Source organism: Carcharhinus amblyrhynchos, chromosome 26 (assembly GCF_965287045.1).
Source record: "Carcharhinus amblyrhynchos chromosome 26, sCarAmb.v2.hapA, whole genome shotgun sequence".
NCBI classification, from domain to species: Eukaryota; Metazoa; Chordata; class Chondrichthyes; order Carcharhiniformes; family Carcharhinidae; genus Carcharhinus; species Carcharhinus amblyrhynchos.
Window position 1 is genome coordinate 40773530 of NC_137349.1, and position 22237 is coordinate 40795766.

At 44.3% G+C, this 22237-nt stretch overlaps 1 protein-coding gene across 3 annotated transcripts in view; it reads left to right on the plus strand.

Moving 5' to 3' along the window:
* The window catches only part of c26h19orf44 (chromosome 26 C19orf44 homolog), a 32496-nt gene extending 13739 nt beyond the window's left edge, over positions 1-18757 (plus strand). For 2 of the 3 annotated variants that reach the window (XM_080212815.1, XM_080212816.1), the window contains exons 6-9: positions 382-952; positions 6514-6609; positions 8945-9111; positions 12537-18757. In XM_080212815.1, coding sequence (XP_080068941.1) covers positions 382-952; positions 6514-6609; positions 8945-9111; positions 12537-12626 — 924 coding nt within the window. In that variant the 3' untranslated portion in view covers positions 12627-18757. Of the gene's footprint in view, positions 1-381; positions 1250-6513; positions 6610-8944; positions 9112-12536 lie in introns of those variants that run through there. The other variant, XM_080212817.1, reaches the window with a different exon arrangement.
* The last annotated feature ends 3480 nt before the right edge of the window (positions 18758-22237 follow it).

Genomic DNA, 22237 nt, shown 5'->3' on the forward strand with positions numbered 1-22237 from the left:
TCATATGACAAGCTGCTAATACACATCAATTATTCAGTATTCATGATGTGAATCAGGAGTAAGAGGCCTGGCTGATGTTTACCTTTCCCAAACCACTCTTCTCCCTAGCTCAGGATCACTAAGGTCAGTTGTAATGTTCCCTGACTGAGATCAGCTGACAACACAGATTGGTAATCATAACCAAGAACGTCCTAGTCTGCATGGCTCACAGGACACTGCACTTATCCACCAAGTCTTTAGGAAGCTATACTATATATGTTATTAAGCTAAGCTAGGGATTAAAGTAATGATTTTTTTTAATGACATTAGCTATTTACTTGTGATTTGGTTTCTTGCAATGTTTTCTAAGGATTCAACCTGTTGATCACTTTGTTTTTAAAGAATGAAGAGAGCCAACTCTTTGATCAGAACACACAATCTGCTTCTCACATCACGAGGCTACATATGGCAAATGAGCTAGTCAGTCCACATACACAACCTACCACTCCTTCAAGAGAGAAAGACGAGAGTGACTTGGAAAGCGATATCATGACAGAAAGTGCTGGAACTGGAACTGAAATCACAGAACATTTGACTGGAGATTCTAACATGTTAAGGAAGGAAAAGAACATTCCAGAGAAGCTGCAAAAAAAAGTGGACGATGAGAGCACTCTGTGTTCCGAATATTCAGAGGAATTTGAAAATTTTGACTCTGAGGCGTCATCAATAAAAATGGAGCAGAGTGAATCATGTGCTGACCTATCAGATAAGGAGCTAAGGACCGATTACTCTGACAACAGCACATGCCATTCAACATCTTCAACTCCAACTCCAGATCAGTCAATGTTGACAGCAAGCACTGAATCTCACTGCTCAATGGACAGGAAGCAAGAGTCACGACTGACTAAAGTGACCGTAAAAGATATAGCAATACAGACGCAGCCATCTGGATTTACCTACAGCTGGCCTAGAGGTTAATTTGTGAATATTAATATTTATTTGTAGATTTGTTCTCCCCCCACCCCTCCAATCATTTTACAATCTCCTTTCCCCAGTTTCTCCCAGTGGAGGGATGGAGTCAGGCTGTAATTTCTGTTGAAGGTGAGTAGAAATAAACAACCCTGGAGCATAATCTGCCTCTGTCCCATCTAGTGGGCAGCCCATAACCAGTGAAACTGTGGACTAGGATTCAAAGTTGCAACTGTAATACTTGATTACAAAACAAGTTTTACCAGTATGCTGTTAGGGTTATCTGAAAACATTCTTCTTGTGGTCTGATAACCTCTTATTTGCGACTCTGACAGTCTTGGATGTAGTGTAGAATATTGTATTCCCTCCCCCAGAATTTTTTGTCCCCATCCCGCTGGCTGCCTCCCTCCCTTCCCCACTGATCCTGACTGCAGGGTAGCAGTGGGCCCTCCCCTCGCTGATTGCATCCCCCAATGGGCAGTGACACGGTGCCCCCTAGGCATTGGCACTTTGCCCCTTAGTGCCAGAGGGCACAGGCTAGCCAATGTTCTGGGGGCACCCCCCCCCCCAATCACTCAACCGTCTGGAGGGCCCCAGTTGCCCCCCCTTCACTCCAGTGGGGTTGGACTGCTAGCTATTTGCAAGTGGGGAGATACTGTAAACCCCCACTGGAGTGAAATGAAATGAAAGACTTCATTCCCAGGCCCGCTAATTATATTTGAATTAAATTAAAATGAAGGACTGTATATGTAATACAGCTCCACACTTACTTCTGGCGAGGAGCTGATGGCACTGGAATTCTGGCATTGGGAGACGCATTCAGGGCCAGATCGTGCTAATCCGGTGCCGCTTAAATCTCCCGGCTCTCTGCGCTAAAAAATCAGCGCAGTGGGATGGGAAAATCGCCCCCTATCTGATTGCTGATGTGTGAAGATAATTTGGGATCATTGTTTGTTTACGATATGATTTATGGAGCAGATATGACGCACCAACTAAAAACCTTGTGTTTGCAAGCTTTCCAATCAAGTTCCCCCCACCTCAATCAAATCACTGAAATATCCCTAATCAAACACACAAATGACATCCACTGTGACTGTGGTGCACTATCCCTTTTCAACCCCTCTGATGTCTTTGATCTTCCTCAAATGTCACTCCTCTGCTCAGTGTGACTGTCCACATTTCATCCCCCTCTATCTAGCCACAACATCTCTAGCAATGGTTTCCCCTCAGTCTCCATGCAGTGTGTTGGTGATATCATCAGCAGACATATCCACATGTATCCTAACAAAACACTGCTGTACCTCTCCATTGTCTTTCTTGACCCTTGAGCTGCCTATGTTATCAGAAATTTTGCAGTCAAGTATTCCGCATTTGGGGACACCGCAGGTGTCAGCACACCCGAAGTGCAATGGGCTATCCTCGTCCTGGGCGAACTATCATGCAGATCATGCAGCTGAATGCATGGTTGAGGGATTGGTGTAGGGTGGAGGGCTTTACTTTTGTGGATCACTCGGAGGTGTTTAGGAGAGAAGGGCAATTGTACAGGAGGGGTGGGGAGAATTTGAACGGGAGGGGAACTAATGTCTTAGCGGGGAGGTTAGCTGGGGTGTTTATGAAGGGTTTAAACTAATATGGAGGGGGGGGTGGGGAGGTGGCTGGGAGAGAGTCGGGTGAAAGGAAAAGTATCAGGGAGAAGGAGGTTCCGAGGGACACTTGTGGGTTGAACTGTGTCTGTTTCAATGCTAGGAGTGTGGCAGGGAAAACGGATGAGCTTAGGGCCTTGATGTTTGTGAGGCAGTTAGATGTGGTGGCTGTAACAGAGACATGGTTAAGGGAAGGGCAGGACTGGCAGCTGAATGTACCTGGGTACAAGTGTTTTAGGTGTGACAGAGGAGGGTTGAAGAGAGGTGGAGGGGTGGCACTGTTAGTCAAGGAAAGCATCACAGTAGTGCAGAGGGAGGACAATATAGAAGAGATGGGGATTGAGTCACTGTGGGTGGAGTTGAGGAATAAAAAGGGAGAGATTACGTTGCTAGGGGTGTATTATAGGCCACCCAACAGCCCGAGGTCAGTGGAGGAAGGCATTTGCAGGGGCATTTTGGATAGGTGCAGGAAGAATAGGGTGGTTGTAGTGGGGGACTTTAATCTTCCTGGAGTGAATTGGAGGGGGCCTAGAGCTGGGGGTACGGAGGGAGAGGAGTTTGTGAAATGTGTTTTGGAAGGGTCTCTAGAGCAGTATGTAACTAGTCCGACTAGGGGAGGGGCTATACTGGATTTAGTGTTGGGTAATGAGCCGGGGCAGGTGGTTGAGGTAGAGGTAGGCGAACATGTGGCTAATAGTGACCACAGGTCCGTCTACTTTAGGATAAAAATGGAAAGGGACGAGTGCCGGCCGAACGGGAGTGTGCTGAACTGGGGAAAGGCGAGCTATGGCAGGATTAGGAGGGAGCTGCAGGACACTGATTGGGAGGGACTGTTAGCTGGCAAGTCCACGGTTGGCAAGTGGGAGGCTTTTAAAGGCAAAATGAAATGGTTGCAGGGGAGGTATGTTCTGGTTAAGCGGAAGGATGGGAAAGGTAGGATTAGAGAGCCATGGATTACAGGGGGTATTGAAGACTTGGTCAGGAAGAAGAGGGAGGCGTATGTTAGGTCGAAACGACTGGGTACGGAGAGTGCGCTGGAGGAATATAGAGAGAGTAGGAGGGAGCTAAAAAGGGGAATTAGAAGGGCGAAGAGAGGGCATGAAATGGCTTTGGCTGGTAGGATTAAGGAAAATCCGAAGGCATTTTATTCCTATATTAGGAGCAAGAGAGTAGTTAGAGGGAAAATTCGTCCTCTTAGGGACAAAAGTGGGGAGATATGTATTGAGTCGGAGGGAATGGGGGAGCTCCTGAATGAATACTTTGCGTCGGTATTCACAAAGGAGAGGGGTTCGGAATCGTGCGGTCTGTTAGAGGGAGCTGAGGATCAGCTGCAGGAAATATCTATTACGAGGGAGGAAGTGCTAGGGCTTTTAGGTAGTGTAAGGACGGATAAAGCTCCGGGGCCTGATGGTATTTATCCCAGGCTGCTTAGGGAGGTGAAAGATGAAATTGCTGGGCCTCTGGCGCAAATCTTTGTCTCTTCTTTGGACACAGGTGAGGTCCCAGAAGACTGGAGGGTAGCAAATGTGGTACCGCTGTTCAAAAAAGGTAGCAGGGATAACCCTGGAAATTATAGGCCAGTGAGTTTGACATCGGTGGTAGGGAAATTAATGGAAAAAGTACTTAGGGGTAGGATGTATGAGCATTTGGAGCGTTGCAGTCTGATTGGGGATACGCAACATGGCTTTGTTAGAGGGAGGTCTTGCCTTACGAATCTGGTGGAATTCTTTGAGGAGGTGACAAAAACGGTTGACGATGGGAGAGCCGTTGATGTCATCTATATGGATTTCAGTATGGCGTTTGACAAAGTCCCTCATGGTAGGCTGGTAGAAAAGGTTAAGGCGCATGGGATACGAGGTCAGGTAGCTAGGTGGATTGAGAACTGGCTGGGTAATAGGAGACAGAGGGTAGTAGTGGAGGGGACTTTGTCTGGCTGGAGGCCAGCGACCAGTGGTGTGCCGCAGGGCTCAGTACTGGGACCTCTCCTCTTTGTAGTCTACATAAATGACTTGGAAGAGAGCGTAGGTGGTGTGATCAGCAAGTTTGCGGATGACACCAAGATGGCAGGGTTGGCGGGTACCGAAGTGGATTGTGAGGTGATACAACAGGATATAGATAGGTTGGTGCATTGGGCAGATAGGTGGCAGATGGAATTTAATCCTGACAAATGCGAGGTGATGCATTTTGGAAGGAATAATGTCGAGAGGAGCTATGAGATTAAAGGTAGACAAATTAGGAGTATAGAAACACAGAGGGACCTGGGAGTGCAGGTTCACAAATCCATGAAGGTTGCGACACAAGTGGAGAATGTTGTCAGGAAGGCTTATGGAATGCTAGCTTTTATAGGAAGGGGTATAGAGTTTAAAAGCTGCCGTCTAATGCTTCAGTTGTATAGAACGTTGGTTAGACCGCATTTGGAGTACTGCGTCCAGTTCTGGTCACCTTACTACCGGAAGGACGTGGAGGCTCTGGAAAGGGTGCAGAGGAGGTTTACCAGGATGTTGCCTGGCATGGAGGGGCTGGGGTACGAGGAAAGGTTGGAGAAACTGGGACTGTTCTCCTTGGAAAGACGGAGATTGAGGGGGGACATGATAGAGGTATATAAGATACTGAAGGGAATAGACAGAGTCAATAGTGAGAGACTGCTCCCTAGATTGGTTACAAATACAAGAGGACATGATTTAAGGGTGAGGGGGGAGAGATATAATTTGGATATGAGAGGAAGGTTCTTTACGCAGAGAGTTGTAGGGGTATGGAACGCGCTACCGAGTAGGGTGGTGGAGGCGGGAACATTGGACTCGTTTAAGGTTCAGTTAGATAGGCACGAGTGAAACGAGGATGGAGGGTTATGGTAGGGGTTATTAAATAAGGGTTAGAACCTCGGGAGACACCGGAAAGGCAGGCTTGTGATTAACGTTTTTGTCTTTTATTCCGCAGGTGGAGGTCCACCTCGTTGTCAAACGAGGGGCATGCACACGGTGGGTCGTGCGTGGGCTACTCTTGGAGGTTCCAGGAGTGGCCTAGTACTTCGTGTCGGTGTGTGTGCTTGATCCTGGACCGGTAGAAGGGCGCCGCAACAGCTCGGTGACTAGCACTGCTAGCTGTGCAGATACATGGATTTGGGCCTGTGTCTGTGGGAGTTTGTGCATTCTCCCTGTGGATGCGTGGGTTTCCTCCGGGCGCTCCGGTTTCCTCTCACACCCCAAAGATGTGCTCTTAGGCTGATTGGTTTTACCAAATTGAGACTATTCTCCCCTGAATCTGGCTAAGTCAGGGGTTCTATTCGTAGTCACGCAGGGTAGAATAGGTGTAGGGTGATGCGGCGGCGCGGGCTTGTTGGGTCGAAGGGCCTGTTTCCCGTGCTGGGTTGTTCTTTGTTCTTTGTTCTAACTACCTGCTTGATCATAGTTTCACTCCTGCCAGACTATTAGTCCAACATACAGTCTTGGATAAACTACAATTTTGTCCAGCTAAATATTAGGAAGACGGAAGTGAATGCCTCAGGCCTCTGCTAAATACTCCATACTCTTGTCACTGATTCTCATCCCCTCCCTGCCCAATTAGAGTCCTGCTATGGCATTTCCACAGCTGCCCCTACAAAGTGATTGGTAAATTTAACATTTTTTTAAAAACTAAGTAAAATAATGAAGTCATTATTCCAGGATCTTAAATTGCTAAACCAGGAAGCTAGAATGATGAGCATAATGGACAATGTAGCTCTTTCTCATCGTTGGCTTCTTAGCTTCTTTAGTTGAGAGCTGATAAGTGCTTGATTAACCCCTTTTATTGTTGCATTCAAACAGCTCATAGGCAACAAAATTCACTTCTATATGGAACAGGCTAGTGACTGTATATAGCCTATGTATTGAATGCAGCTTTATCCATTGTGACACAAAATAAACATTCCCTACTCTTTCCACAGAGGAAGGTGTGGCAGTCCTTGGAGCATCTCTTGGAGCTACATATATAGATCCCACTCCTGTTGCCAGTCACGTTATCAGTCCTGAGGCAATGGAAGGTAAACATTTTGCATTTCATTTATCAAGATGATGCTAAATGAAAGCTAAAGAGCTGTCTCTAGCAAATCCAAATTGGAATGGGAATAAGGTGCTGAGGTATGTTGAAACTACTGCATAAGATACAGCAAGTTCTGGACTTAACTTGGGAACATTGAGCTGAAACTGGAGTAAAACAGCAGTCTCTGCACTGAAATCCCATATGGAGGACTGGGGATGGATTATACTGTTATGTAAGAACTCAGTTTGAACTTTTGGATAAATCGCCATAAGATTTCATATAGGATTAAGAGACAAAGACCTAACTTTGAAATCGAGTAGAATTAATGTTGCATAAAACATTGAATTCAGTTTAAATCTGTACTTATTACAGGAGCTGGGACAGGGATCAAGAATAAGTTTAGACAGACTAGTGGGATAAAAGACTATTCTGGAGCACAGTCCAGAGACTTGACAGTCTTATTCCAGTTTTGAAAACCAATTTACAGAAGGGCTGGGCTTTAACCTGTATTTATTTCCTTTTGAAATTTAAGGATAATATTCTCATGCTAAAACTCTTGAGCAATTTGCCTATATTTTTCAACAGTAAAGCTGTCAAAGAAAATAAATTGCATTTTATAGTGCTTGTCTCAAGATGTCTCAAAGTATCTTAAAGGGTCATAGGCTCTTTCTGCACTGTAGGATTCTATCAAGTCTACACAGACCACAGTCCCACCTTGGGCCTATCCCCAGAACCCTACCCAGTCCCCCTGACACTAAAGGACAATTTAGCATGGCCAGTTCTCCTAATCTGCACATCTTTGGATTGTGGGAGGAAACTGGAGTGCCCAGAGGAAACCCATGCAGACATGTCTTGCCTACAATGAATTACTTTATCATCATAGAATCCCCACAGTGCAGAAGGAGGCCATTCACTTGTTTGAGTCGCCAACTCTCTGACAAAGTATCTTATCCAGTCCCACTCCAACCCCACACCCTGCACACATTTACCATGGCTAATCTACCTAATCTAATCTTGGGACACTAAAGGGCAATTTAGCACAGCTAATCCATCTAATCCGCACATCTTTGGACTGTGGGAGGAAACCAGACCATCCAGAGTTAACCCATGCAGACAAGGGGAGAATGTGCAAACTCCATCCAGGCAGTCACCCAAGGCTGGAATTGAACCTGGCTCCGTGGCACTATGAGGCAGCAGTGCTAACCACTGTGCCACCCCAAAAGTGCAGCCACCAGCAATGTAGGTGAATTCACGGACAGTTACACAAAGCACGGAGATGAATGACTCACTGATTCTAATGATGTTAGTTTACTCTATAGAATTGTTGCTTTCTTCAAAGCCAACCTTTGTCTGGACAGTCAACGGGGAGGGGGAGCCCATAGTTTGGACTTTTAATTCTCCCTGTTTGGATAGTTCGTACTTGAATAGCTATTAAATCAAATGACTGAAATTCCCCAAGACATCTTTAATACCTCATAAATGGCAGCAATCCTGTCAAACTGTTGGGATGGATAGTGCAGTAAATAAAATGTGAAGGGGAGAGAGTAGGTTGCTAATGTTGAGATATGAACCTAAAGCTCTGGTTCTGCTCTTGGATCATCAGGAGTGGTCACTGTGGCTAATTACTGGTAGCTTGATTTTAGTTGATCAATCTCACTGCAAATGGGGCACCCAATTCTCTGATCTGCAAGACTTAGCGCTGGGAAAAAAGTCTCACAATTTCAACCTGTCTTGTTAACCAACATTATTGGATTTCTGCATTGATCAAACCATGGGTAGCGCAGTGGTTAGCACTGCTGCTTCACAGCTCCAGGGTCCTGGGTTCAATTCCCGGCTCGGGTCACTGTCTGTATGGAGTTTGCACATTCTCCTCGTGTCTGCGTGGGTTTCCTCTGGGTAGTCCGGTTTCCTCCCACAGTCCAAAGATGTGTGGGTTAGGTTGATTCGCCATGCTAAGAAATTGCCCCTTAGTGTCTAGGGATACATATGTTAGAGGGATTAGTGGGTATAATATGTAGGGATATTGGGGTAGGGCCTGGGTGGGATTGTGGTCGGTGCAGACTCGAAGGGCCTCTTTCTGCATGTAGGGTTCTATGAAACCCAGAGCAGTTCTAACTTCAACTGGCCATTGGATGAGGGGTGTGCATGGAAGTGGAACAGCGGATGCTTCAGCCCTGTCATCTTGTGTCTTAACTAAACATGTTTGTATTGAAGAATACAATAAAACTAACAGTACAGTGAATGAAACCTGCCTTTACTGAGCTTGAGTGTCATGAGTGTCAATCTTCTTTGGTACAATGTGCTACTCATTTCTTCCTCTGCTTGTCAATCCACAGCACTGACAGCATACAATCCTGCCAGCTTAGCTCTGAATGATATGCTGAAACAGCAGCTCACTCTGATTCGCCAGTTTGTGCAAGTCAGTCGGCATCTCTACTTATCTGTTGTGGCTTCAATAGAACAGGAGAACTACCATTACACGACTCTGGAAGAAACTAAAGAGGTAACTAAGCAGTGTGTGTAGTAGGACTTTACAGTTTGCTCTCCATTTCCTGCCACCCCCTTTCAAATCTACTTGGCAGCATCTGCATCCTTTGAAGGGGAGGGAAAGGCCCACATACTGTGCAGTCATGTAGCTATTTCAAGTTGATAAATCCAGTTTATGCAGTTGTGAAGAGAGGCAAAATTCAGTAGTGGTCATTGTTGCTGCAGTGAAACTGACAGCAAGCTCTGGAGTCTGCTTGGATAAAGATGATAGCCATGATGTGGAGATGCCGGCATTGGACTGGGGTAAACACAGTAAGATACCAGGTTAAAGTCCAACAGGTTTATTTGGTAGTGGTAGCACAAGCCATTAGCTTTCGGAGCGCTGTTCCTTCTTCAGGTAAGTGGGAGTTCTGTTCACAAACAGGGCATATAAAGACACAAACTCAATTTACAAAATAATGGTTGGAATGCGAGTCTTTACAGGTAATCAAGTCTTTAAGGTACAGACAGTGTGAGTGGAGAGAGTGTTAAGCACAGATCAAAGAGATGTGTATTGTCTCCAGCCAGGACGGTTAGTGAGATTTTGCAAGCCCAGGCAAATTGTGAGGGTTACAGATAGTGTGATATGAACCCAAGATCCTGGTTGAGGTTGTCCTCATGCATGCGGAATTTGTCTACTCTGTGCTGTCGTGTGTCGCGAAGGCTGCCTTGGAGAACGCATATCCAAAGATCAGAGGCCGAATGCCCGTGACTGCTGAAGTGTTCCCCAATAAGAAGAGAACACTCTTGCCTGGTGATTGTCGAACGGTGTTCATTCATTCGTTGTCGTAGTGTCTGCATGGTCTCCCCAATGTACTGTGCCTCGGCATATCAGGTAGACAACATTGGCCGAGTTGCAAGTGTATGTACCATGTACCTGGTGGATGGTATTCTCATGTAAGATGATGGCATCTGTGTTGATGATCCGGCATATCTTGCCTCACAGACAAGTCCTCCGTATACACAAGATCTGCTCAGATGAGGAGGATCGCAACAGACACCTCCAGATGCTGAAAGGTGTCCTCATAAGACCAGGATATGGAGCTTGACTCATCGATTAACTGTTCCGATGCACCACAGCGAAAAACTGCTACAACCTCCTCAGAAGACAAACATGGGACATGGTGGATAGAGTTCTCTTCATTGTTCAGTACTTCCCTGGAACGGAGAAGCTACGACATCTTTTGTGGAGCCTTCAACATGTCATTGATGAAGACAAACACCTCACCAAGGCCATCCCCACACCCCCACTTCTTGTTTTCAAACATCTGCACAACCTCAGACCATTGTCTGCAGCAAACTACCTAGCCTGTGGGAGAACAGTGGTCATGACACTACACAACCCTGCTACAGCAAACTCTGCAAGATGTGCTGGATCATTGATACGGATGCCATCATCTCACATGAGAATACCATCTACCATGTACATGGTACATATATTTGCAACTTGGCCAACGTTGTCTACTAATATGCTGCAGGAAAGGATGTCCCAAGGCATGGTACATTGGGGAGACCATACAGACGCTACAACAATGGATGTATAAATACTGCTCGACAATCACCAGGCAAGACTGTTCCCTTCCTGTTGGGGAACACTTCAGCGGTGATGGGCATTTGGCCTCTGATCTTAGGGTAAGCATTCTCCAAGATGGCTTCACGACACATGACAGCGCAGAGTAGCTGAGCAGAGACTGATAGCCAAGTTCCGCACCCATGAAGATGGCCTCAACCAGGATCTTGGGTTCATATCACATTATCTGTAACCCCCAAAATCTCACTAACTGTCCTGGCTGGAGACAACACACATCTCTTTAACCGGTGCTTAACCTTCTCTCCACTCACATTGCCTGTACCCTTAAGACTTGATTACTGTAATGACTCACATTCCAACCGTTATTTTGTAAATTGAGTTTGTGTCTTTATGTGCCCTGTTTGTGAGCAGAACTCCCATTTACCCGATGAAGGAGCAACGCTCTGAAAGCTAGTGGCTTGTGCTACCAAATAAACCTGAACTTTAACCTGGTGTTGTGAGATTTCTTACTGTGAATAAAGATGATGCACTCTTGAAGTACTCCTGATTGCAATCCATGGAAAATCAATTGAAATGATGAGAATTTTCATTCATATATTGTTAATCTCATTGTAAAAATTCTTGAGTAAGTTGCACCTTGTTGAATGAGGTGTCATTGAGTTTTCAATAGCGTTCTAATTTCAGATTTACTGCTAAACATTCTCATTGACTCTGAAAAGTTATGTTACTTATATATTTGTGAAACATCAAATTTTTCCATTCGAACAATTTTTCTTAAGTTTGCTTTTTAGTTTGACTTCTACCTCAAACTAGTCATCATTTATTTCATATATGAAATTTTAAATTAAAAATCGAGGATATTCTTAACTTTTTGGTTAAGAGGATATTCTTAACTTTGTGTGAATATTTCAATGTGATTGGCTGCTTTCCTGTTTGCCAAACCACTGTTGCTCTGTGCCCGACATTTCCTTGACTTGGTGCCAGATTTAAACTGGTAAAGGGAGAACAATACTATAGCGAAGCTAGATTTTTGTGGGCAACTTTCTTTGAGATCGGGCAAGGGCTCGCACTTCACCACTGGCCACAGAATCCAGCACAATGACCAACATTTATAAAGTGTTCTCAGTATAGAAAACTGCCCAAAGAGTGTTAATCAAAATGTAGACAAGAAGAGGAGATATTATGGGGGAGATTTCAAAGAGGTAGGTTTTAAGGAGGGTATTTAATAAGGATTGGGAAGGAATGGGAGGAGGTGTAAGGAAGATTTTTAGAATTTTGACATCTAGGCAGCTGGTTCTGAAACTGCTTTTCAAGGCATGCTCGTGAAAAGGCTGACATGCACAAAATGGCAGGAAGATTTATATTGCACCATTTATGACCTCAGGATGTTCTAAAGTGTTTTATAGTCAATGAAGTACTTCTGAAGTGTATTTAGTTATTGTTACAGTGTAGGAAATGTGAAAATCATTTTAAGCACAGCAAGGCACACAAACAGAAAATGAGACAATGACCAAAGATAAACATTGACCAGATGCCAAGGCAAACTCCCCTGCTATTTTCGAAATAATGATATGGCATCTTTTGCATCAACTATTAGGGCAGACAGAGTATCTCTTAAACATCTCATCTAAAAGATAGTACCTGCAACAATACACCACTGTTGGTGTTTGCAGTGCAAGCTTAAATTTTGTGCTTAAGTCGCTGGCAAGGCACTTGAATCCACAATCTTCTCACTCAAGAGATGAGAATGCCTCCAACTTAAAGGTTATGTAGACAAGGCCAATGTTTTTGATTATTTATGCCCATTAAGGTGGAAAGTTACCAGCAGTTGCCTCTGTACTAACAACCTGTTTGTACCCATTTCTTTCCAGTTTATCAGAAGTCGTAGGCTGGCATCGCTTACTTTGGATCAGGCCCTGGAAGAGGTGCACCAAGAAATGAAGGAATATCACTGCGTATGACTGCCATCAAAACAGGGAAGTAAACATTGCAATGTTAATGATGACGAGAAGAGCAACTTCTGCTGAGACTGATGCTCCTGTCAACGTTACCAATAAATCATTTAACATTGTCCCGCTCACTTGTTAATGCAACTTTTCAAACTGATCCTTTGCATTTCCAAGTTGATTAATTCTGCAGTCAGTGCACACAGGTATGCATTATAAGAAAGCAGATATGGATGAAAGACATAAATGATCTCACATGGTACAAATAGACGGATAATTCCTTGCTAATTGCAGTATTCAATATGCTGAATTTCCAGCATTTTTGCATCAACAATGTCAGAGGGTCTATCAGAGCTTCCCAAAATGTTTTATATTGTAACACAATCTCTTTGAAGTTGGTCAGTAAGAAACAATTTTAATTTATATTGGAGGTCTCAATGCTGCACAATCAATTCATTCCTTTTAAACGGTAGTCACCTTTGTGAATGTGGTAGCCAAGGCACTACATAATTAACCAGTTTACCTCTCTTGATGATTCTGGTTGAAAGAAGCACTTCAACTGGAATACCCAGATCTTCACGTCGTTCTTAGGCTTTATATACATTCACCCAACAGGCAGATGGGACCTCAATTTGACAGTATGGTGCTCCTTCAGTATTACATTTGTGTCAGTGTGGGTAAAGTGCTTAGGTACCTGGAGTGGGTCTTCAAACCACAGTCTGTCTTGGGTGAGTACTGCTGCCTGAAGCTTGCAGTCAAAATTCCATTCAATTCCTATTTGTCAATAAAACTCTAGCGTCTGTGTAGTTAATAGCAACATCACTGGAGACCGACCAAAACTAAGTATTTCTGAACAAAATGTGCTTGTTTGAAATTCTTCTCCAGACTAGGCCAATCACTTTATTCTATGGGTAATGGTAAGTGCTCAAAGTACTGTGTTCTAGGACTTGTTATAGTCCCTGTAGAGACTGATAACTTTTAAGAAGAAATTTAAACTTCCAGTTAATAGCTGAATAAATAACTCAAGATTTCACTTGTTTAAGATATCCATTATAACAAACTAGACTAAATTCTATCTGTATCAGCAACTTATACTTTACTACAAAACAGAACTTCTAGCACAATCAAGAACATACACTTCATAGGTAAATTTAATTCTTTAGGTAGATATTCAATTTTCCTGGAACCAATCCATAATGATTCTTGGCTCCTGAGGTAACTTCTAAACAAATAACTATCTTTTGCAGTGAGAGTATTACTAAAGATCCTATAGCCTAGAGACTACACTGAGTGATGTGATTGCACTGTTTTTGTTCCTTAGCTCTAGCCAAATTCTGTCCTTGAACTCTTGGGATATCCTCTTTCTCCAGCACTGCAATACTCTCCTTAACCAGTAGTGCCTTGTAGAACACCTTGTAGCCATGACTATTTAACACCCAATCCTGTCCTTCCTTGAACAAAGCTTCTGTTATCGCCACAACATCATATTCCCACAACACGTTCTGCGTCAGCAACTCCCCAATCTTATTAACTATACTCCATGCATTCACATACATGCACAGTAACCCTGATTTAGACATCATTACTTTCTACCTTTCTCCAACTTCACCTGTTAGCTTATTATTCTTTGCACTAGTGATTTCTATCCCTCCCGGTATTTAGTACAGCCCCCTTTTTATCTGAAATTATAGACATAGCCCTGAAACATAGCAATCTTATAGGGATTTCAACACAGACTCAACAGAATGTGTGTTTGCAGTTGAATATTACTAGGTTTGTGAAAATCTCAGAACCACGGGTTAATTCAAAAGCAAAATACTACCAAATGCTAGAAATGTGAAAATATTCAGCAGGTTTGGTAGCATATGTGGCAAGGGAAACAGAGTTAACCTATCAGGTCACTGACCTTTTACCAGAACTGGAAAATATTAGACACGTAACAGGTTACAGAGGCAGGATGAGAGGAGAAAACTAACAAGCCAAGGTCTGTGACAAGGTGGATGGCAGGAGAGGTTATGGTTGAAATAATCATCAAACAAGGCCAAAGGCAGGCGGTAATGGGACAAATAAAGAAACAAAAGATCTGACTCAAGAATGCATAATCAGGAAAATGCAGAACCAATATCAAAGAACAAAAAACAAAACAGCCCGGGAAACAGGCCCTTCGGCCCAACGAGCCTGTGCCGCCATTTTAACACCACCAGTACCCCCCTCCACCCATGACCATTATCTATTGTTTTATGGCCATCCACATTGAGGGAAACTAATTTAGGGACAATTTATTACTGCCAATCAGCCTACTAGCACATCTTTGGGGTGTGGGAGGAAACCGGAGCACCTGGAGAAAGCCCACGCAAGCACAGGGAGAATGCGCAAACTCCAACAGACACTGGCCCAAATCCACGTGTCTGCACAGCAAACAGTGATAGTCACCGAGCTGTTGGCTTGCCCAGCATCTGGTCCAGTTTAAGCACACACTAACGACATGAAGTACTAGGCCAATCTCGAACAACCAAGAGCAGCCCAAGTACGACCCATCGCATGTATGCCCTCGTTGGACAACAAGGCGGACCGACTTAAAACCTGTGAATGAAAAGAGAAAAAACATTATTATCATACCATATCCATTTACCTTACCAGGGACGCCCCAATGCTAATGAACCTTATTTAAAACAATCGCCTATATCCACCCATCTCCAACCCACTCGTGCCTGTCTAAGTTACTCTTAAACAACTCTAGCATGCTTGCCTCCACCACCTTACTTGGCAGAGCATTCCATAACCCCACTACCCTCTGTGTGAAAAACCTCCCTCTAATATCTGTGTTATACCTCTCCCCCCTCACCTTAAGCCCATGGCCCCTCGTACTATGTGTCTCTATCATAGAAAATAGCTTACTTCTGTTTATCTATACCCTTCATAATCTTACATACCTCTATTAGATTCCCCCCCTTAGTCACCATCTTTTAAGGGAAAAGCGCCCCAGTTTGCTCAATCTTTCCTCATAACCCAGTCCTTCCATACCAGGCAACATCCTGGTAAACTTCCTCTGCACTCTCTCCAAAGTCTCCACGTCCTGCCGGTAGAAAGGTGACCAGAACTGGACACAGTACTCTAAATGCGGCCTAACCAATATTCTATACAACTGCAACATTAGACTCCAGCTCTTATATTCTATACCCCTTCCTATAAAGGCTAACATACCATAGGCTTTCTTCACAACTTTGTCCACTTGTACTGCCACCTTCAAAGACTTGTGCATTTGCACCCCCCAGGTCTTGGTGTGATTTTATACTTCTTATGGGCTCGCCTTTTATCATATAACTCCCCCCATGTTATTCCGGCTAAAATGTATCACCTCACATTTATCCGGATTAAACTCCATTTGCCATGTATCTGCCCAATATACCAGCCTATCAATATCCCGTTGTATTGCCAGACACTGCTCCTCACTGCCTGCCAATCCAGCCATCTTGGTGTCATCAGCAAATTTGCTGATCACACCACTTACTCCCTCTTCCAAGTCATGTATATACACTACAAAGAGAAGAGGTCCCAGTACTGAGCTTTGTGGCACACCACTAGTGACAGACCTCCAGCTAGAAAAGGACCCCTCCATTACTACTCTCTGTCTCATCCTTGCAAGCCAGTTCTCAACCCATCTAGATACCTGCCCACATATCCCATGAGCCTTAATCTTTTCTACCAACCTACCATGACGGACTTTGTCAAACGCCTTACTGAAATCCAGATAGACGACATCAACGGCTCGTCCATTGTCGACCGTTTTTGTCACCTCCTCAAAAAATTCTACCAGATTCATAAGGCAAGACTTCCCCTTTACAAAGCCATGCTGCGTATCCTTAATCAGATCGCAACGCTAAGTGCTCATACATCCTATCCCTAAGAATCCTCTCCATCAACTTGCCTACCAGTGACGTTAAACTCGCCGGCCTATAATTAGCCGGGTTATCCCTCCTACCTTTTTAAACAACAGTACCACGTTTGCTATCCTCCAGTCCTTTGGGGCCTCACCTGTGTCCAAAGAAGAGACAAAGAGTTGCATCAGAGGCCCAGCAATGCCTCCCTAAGCAGCCTAGGATAAATGCCATCGGGCCCCGGAGATTTATAAATTTTAATGCTACCTAAAAGCCCTAACACTTCTTCCCTCGTAATCGATAGATCCTTTAATTGGTCTACAGCTCCCTCGATGACCGTACCAGACATCAAGCCGCTCTCCTTCGTGAATACCGACGCAAAGTATTCATTCAGGATCAGCTGCTACAATCTAAAAACAAACATTCAGACAGTAAAAGGGGAGGCAGTGATTATGATGTAACTTTTTTCCTCTTCTGGTGGAAGGTTATCAGGCTAAAACATTGGGCTGAGTTTTACAGGAGGCTTCAGGCTCCTGTTGTCAGGGTGAAAAACAGGTCCCAAGCCTGCATTTGCCAGCAGAGGGACTACCTCAGCAATTTTACCACAGTTGACCTCTGAACCTGAAGGTCTTCCATTGAACTAAGGATAGTGGGTGGGTTCCTAGTGTCCAATTAGAGACCAGCAGCTTTAAAGCTGGAGCTGCCCTAACAGGAGACATAGGCTGGAATTCTCCCATCTCACCCATGGCTGGGCTTCTCCAGTCCCATTGCAGTGAATGAGCACTAAATTCTCCATTCTCACTGATAGCAGTGGCTGGGCAAACAAGATCAGAGATTCCTGCCTGTGGGTGTTGTAGACGCTGGTCAAAGATCTCAGGGTACCTCAAAATGGAGGTATCTTCAGACAGGTTGACCACATCAACCATTTGTAAAGTCCACTGATTGGATTATTCTGGCCATGTGGACTGTCTTTCCTGCCTGCAACCCCACCCCCACTTCAGAAAGGGTGCCACAAGCTCTGACACCATCTGGACTGCTGCACAATTACCACCTCCATGAAATTAGTGACTTCTTAAAGTGCCAGGGTGGTCTGCTTCGCCATCAGGAGAATGCTGGCATCCTCATAAAGTGACCATTATTAAGGCCCTGAAATGTAGAAGTCAACTCCTCACTTCCGAGGAGGGGTAGCCAACCTGCCCCACAGCCCACTACTGGGAAAGTTTCCCAGTAAGAAGTCTCACAACACCAGGTTAATTTGGTAGCAAATGCCACTAGCTTTCGGAGCGCTGCTCCTTCGTCAGGTGAGTGGGAGTTCTGGACTTTAACCTGGTGTTGTGAGACTCCTTACTGTGTTTACCCTAGTCCAATGCCGGCACCTCCACGTCATAACTTTCCCAGTGGCAGGGCAGTGACTGACAGTTATTCCAACACCGTTCCCCATGATTTGACCAGCCTCCCCCCACCCAGGAGCAGTAAAACCAATACCTGTTTCTCTCCACAGGTGCAGCCAGATCTGCTAAGTTTTTTCCAGCATTTTGTATTAATATCTTCATTCTTGTCTGAATGTTTCGTGTGATTATCCAGCTGTCACAATAAACTAAGAAATCACACAAATGAAAATGTTGCAAGCAATATTGTGTTACATGGATATGTGTGAAGGTATCAACATGGTATTTGTTCCATTATTTATACAAATTTGCATGCATAAACATTGCTGTGTAAGACATTGAATGGTCCCAAGTTTAAATTCTGGCCCATGCTAACACCAGGTTATTTACTCTGTATAAGGGACTGATAAATAACTTCCTAATTCTGATCACTAATCTACCCCTACTGGGAATGCTTGTGTTGGTGTCAGGTGAAAGTAAAATTGAGTCAGCTATGATGAGCCATACAGGTACATAACTCATTGACACTTACTGTCAACATAGAAAAACTACAGCACAAACAGGCCCTTCGACCCACAAGTTGCGCCGAACATGTCCCTACCTACTAGGCACACCTATAACCCTCCATCTTACTAAGTTCCATGTACTTATCCAAAAGTCTCTTAAAAGACTGTATCGAATCCACCTAAGAACATAAGAAATAGGAGCAGGAGTAGGCCATCTAGCCCTTCGAGGCTTCCCTGCCATTCAATAAGATCATGGCTGATCTGAAGTGGATCAGTTCCACTTTCCCCCCATAACCCTTAATTTTCCTGTCTATCATAAACCTATCTATCTGTGACTTAAATATATTTAGCGAGGTAGCCTCCACCACTTCAACGGGCAGAGAATTCCAGAGATTCACCACCCTTTGAGTGAAGAAGTTCCTCCTCAGCTCTGATCTAAACTGCCCGCCCCCCCCTTATCTTGAGGCTGTGTCCTCTAGTCCTGATATCCTTTCTAAGTGGGAAGAATCTCTCTACCTCTACCCTATCCATCCCCTTCATTATCTTATATGTCTCTATAAGATCCCCCCTCATCCTTCTAAACTCCAACAAGTACAGACCTAGTCTATTTAGTTTCTCTTCATAATCCAACCCCCTCATCTCCGGTATCAGCCTAGTGAACCTCCTGTGCACCCCCTCCAAAGCCAAAATATCCTTCCGCAAGTGCGGCGACCAAAACTGCACACAGTACTCCAGCTGTGGCCTCACCAGTACCCTGTACAGTTGCAGCAAGACCTCCCTACTTTTATATTCTATCCCCCTCACTATAAAGGCCAACATTCCATTCGCCTTCTTGATCACCTGCTGCACCTGCAGACTGGGTTTTTGCGACTCGTGCACAAGGACCCCCAGGTCCCTCTGCACCGTAGCATGCTGCAGCTTTTTGCCTTTTAAATAATAATCGCTCCTACTATTATTTCTACCAGTGGATAACCTCGCACTTGCTAACATTATACTCCATCTGCCAGGTCCTCGCCCACTTGCTCAGCCTATCCAGATCTCTCTGCAGACTTTCCACACCCTCCTCGCAATTTGCTTTTCCACTCATCTTTGCGTCATCAGCAAATTTCGTCACCCTATACTCAGCCCCTTACTCCAGATCATCTATATAAACGGTAAACAGTTGAGGCCCCAGCACCGATCCCTGCGGCACTCCACTAGTCACCAACGGCCAACCAGAATAGCATCCATTGATACCAACTCTCTGCTTCCTATTAGACAGCCAATCCTCAATCCACACTAACACCTTACCCCCAACTCTGTGCACCCTAACCTTCTGTAGCAACCTTTTATGAGGCACCTTATCAAATGCCTTTTGGAAATCTAAAAACACCACATCCACCAGTTCCCCTCTATCTACCGCACTAGTCATATCCTCATAGGAATCCAATAAATTCGTCAAACACGACTTCCCCTTAACGAATCCTTGTTGCATCTGCTCGATCAAACCATTCTTTTCTAGGTGCCTCACTATTTCTTCTTTGATGACGGATTCTAGCATTTTTCCAACTACAGGCATGAAACTAACCAGCCTATAATTCCCTGCCTGCTACCTTTTTTAAACAGTGGCGTAACATTAGCCATTTTCCTATCTTCTAGCACTTCCCCGGAATCCAGCGAATTTTGATAAATAATTACTAAGGCATCCACTATCACCTCTGCCATTTCTTTCAGAACTCTGGGATGCATTCCATCCGGTCCTGGGGACTTGTCCACCTTCAGTCCCATTAGTCTATTGAGCACTACCTCTCTAGTGAAAGTAATCGCATTTAGGCCCTCAACTCCTACCATCCTTCTATCTTTAATATCCGGCAAACTATTCGTGTCCTCCTCCATGAAGACCGAGGCAAAAAACTTGTTTAAAGCCGCAGCCATTTCCTTATCTCCCACCGCTAAATCCCCCCTCTCATCCTCCAAGGGTCCAACATTCACGCTAGCCAGCCTCCTCTTCTTTATATATTTATAAAACCACCACCACCGCCGGCAGCCGATTCCACATCTCCTCTGTACCTTACTCCCCAGCACCCCAAACCTGTGTCCTCTTGTGACATGAGTAACTTGGACAAACTACCAAAGCATCCAATACCTGTGGAACTGTACCTAGCAAGGAATCACTGCATTCAGGGGATGAGCTAGGTGATTGTAAATGCATTTAAGAGGAGATTGTGAGATAAAGAAATAAAAGGTTATGCTCATAGGATGAGATGAGGTAAAATGGAGCAGGGAGACTTATTGGAAAATAAACACTGCTGTTCAACCTATTAGGCAAATAGCCAGCTACTCTTCTGTAAAATTCTATGACAATTGGGAAGAAAAGGCAAGGCTCTAAATGTTGGCTCCCCAAGTGTTCTGTTACACAGGGCATTGTTACTTTGGGACTGGTCTGGTGTATGAAATAAGCTTTCACTTTCAACATAAAATCCAGTGTTTCTAATAAAAGTGTGAGGGGAAGGATGTCTAGGAATGTTCCATGGGTTACATTTTAGAATTTGTAAATACATAATATTCCTGGGTCTTACATTAGCTTAGTGGAATTTAACCATTCCAAGAAATGGCAACTCAAAATAATATCTCAGCTCAGTGACACTTATCTGTAACATTATAATTTTTGCAACTATGGAATGGTATTGTGTGTACAGTCACTCTGCATCTGTACAGTGTTATAAGAACATAATAAGAACATAAGAAATAGGAGCAGGAGTAGGCCATCTAGCCCTTCAAGCCTGCCCCGCCATTCAATAAGATCATGGCTGATCTGTCGTGGCTCAGTTCCACTTTCCCGCCCTGTTATGTCAGCTCAATCTACACTGCTCCATCTCCCCACTCAGAATCATAGAGGTTTACAGCATGGAAACAAGCCCTTTGGCCCAACGTGTCCATACCGCCCTTATTTCTTTGAAACCCCTAAGCTAATCTCAATTGCCTGCATTTGCCCATATCCTTCTATACCCATCGTACCCATGTAACTATCTAAATGCTTTTTAAAAAGATAAAATTGTACCCACCTCTATTACTATCTCTGGCAGCTTGTTCCAGACACTCACCACTCTCTGTGTGACAAAATTGCTCCTCTGGACACTTTTGTATCTCTCCCCTCTCATCTTAAACCTGTGCCCCCTAGCTTTAGACTCCCCTACCACTCAGTCATCCTACCCTCATGATGCAGTTTTGTATCTGCCCTCTGTTATGCTGTATCTTGTTTTCCTGCTCCCATATCTTTATGTTGTCTTTGTATTGATTTATACATTTAACAGGTCAATAAATTAATTTTTTAAAATTTTGTTTTCATTAAATATATGATGGCTTCACCCAAAAAGCTTACATCAATATATGGGAAGAACAAGCAATATACATTTTGATTTGCTATAGGGAAGAATATACGGAAATCTTATGTTCTTATGTAAAAGTTCAGGCATTTTGCTTTTTAAAATCTTCCCTACCTGGCTGCTTATCTTATTTTGACTATTCTCCATCTGGCCACTCTCAGGACTTTTTCCCCTCTATCTGCACAGTCTTGGAACTTTCTCCATCTGCCTCTCCCCTCTGCCTGGCCAGGCTTGGGACTTTCACCCCCTGTCTGGCTGCTTCCTGGGCTGTCTTCCCCCCAAGGCTGCTTTTGCAGCTCTCTCTCTCTCTCTGTCTCTCTCTCCTGCCACTCTTGGGTCTCGTCCCTCTGTCTGACCCTGCCGAGGCTCTCTCCCCTTGACTGGCCTTCCATGCTCCTTTCTATATTGTTTCTGAGATTGCTTCCATAGTCTCTAAATCAGTTTAACTTTGAGAAACTATTTAAGCTGAGTACTATTCTGGGGTTTCTA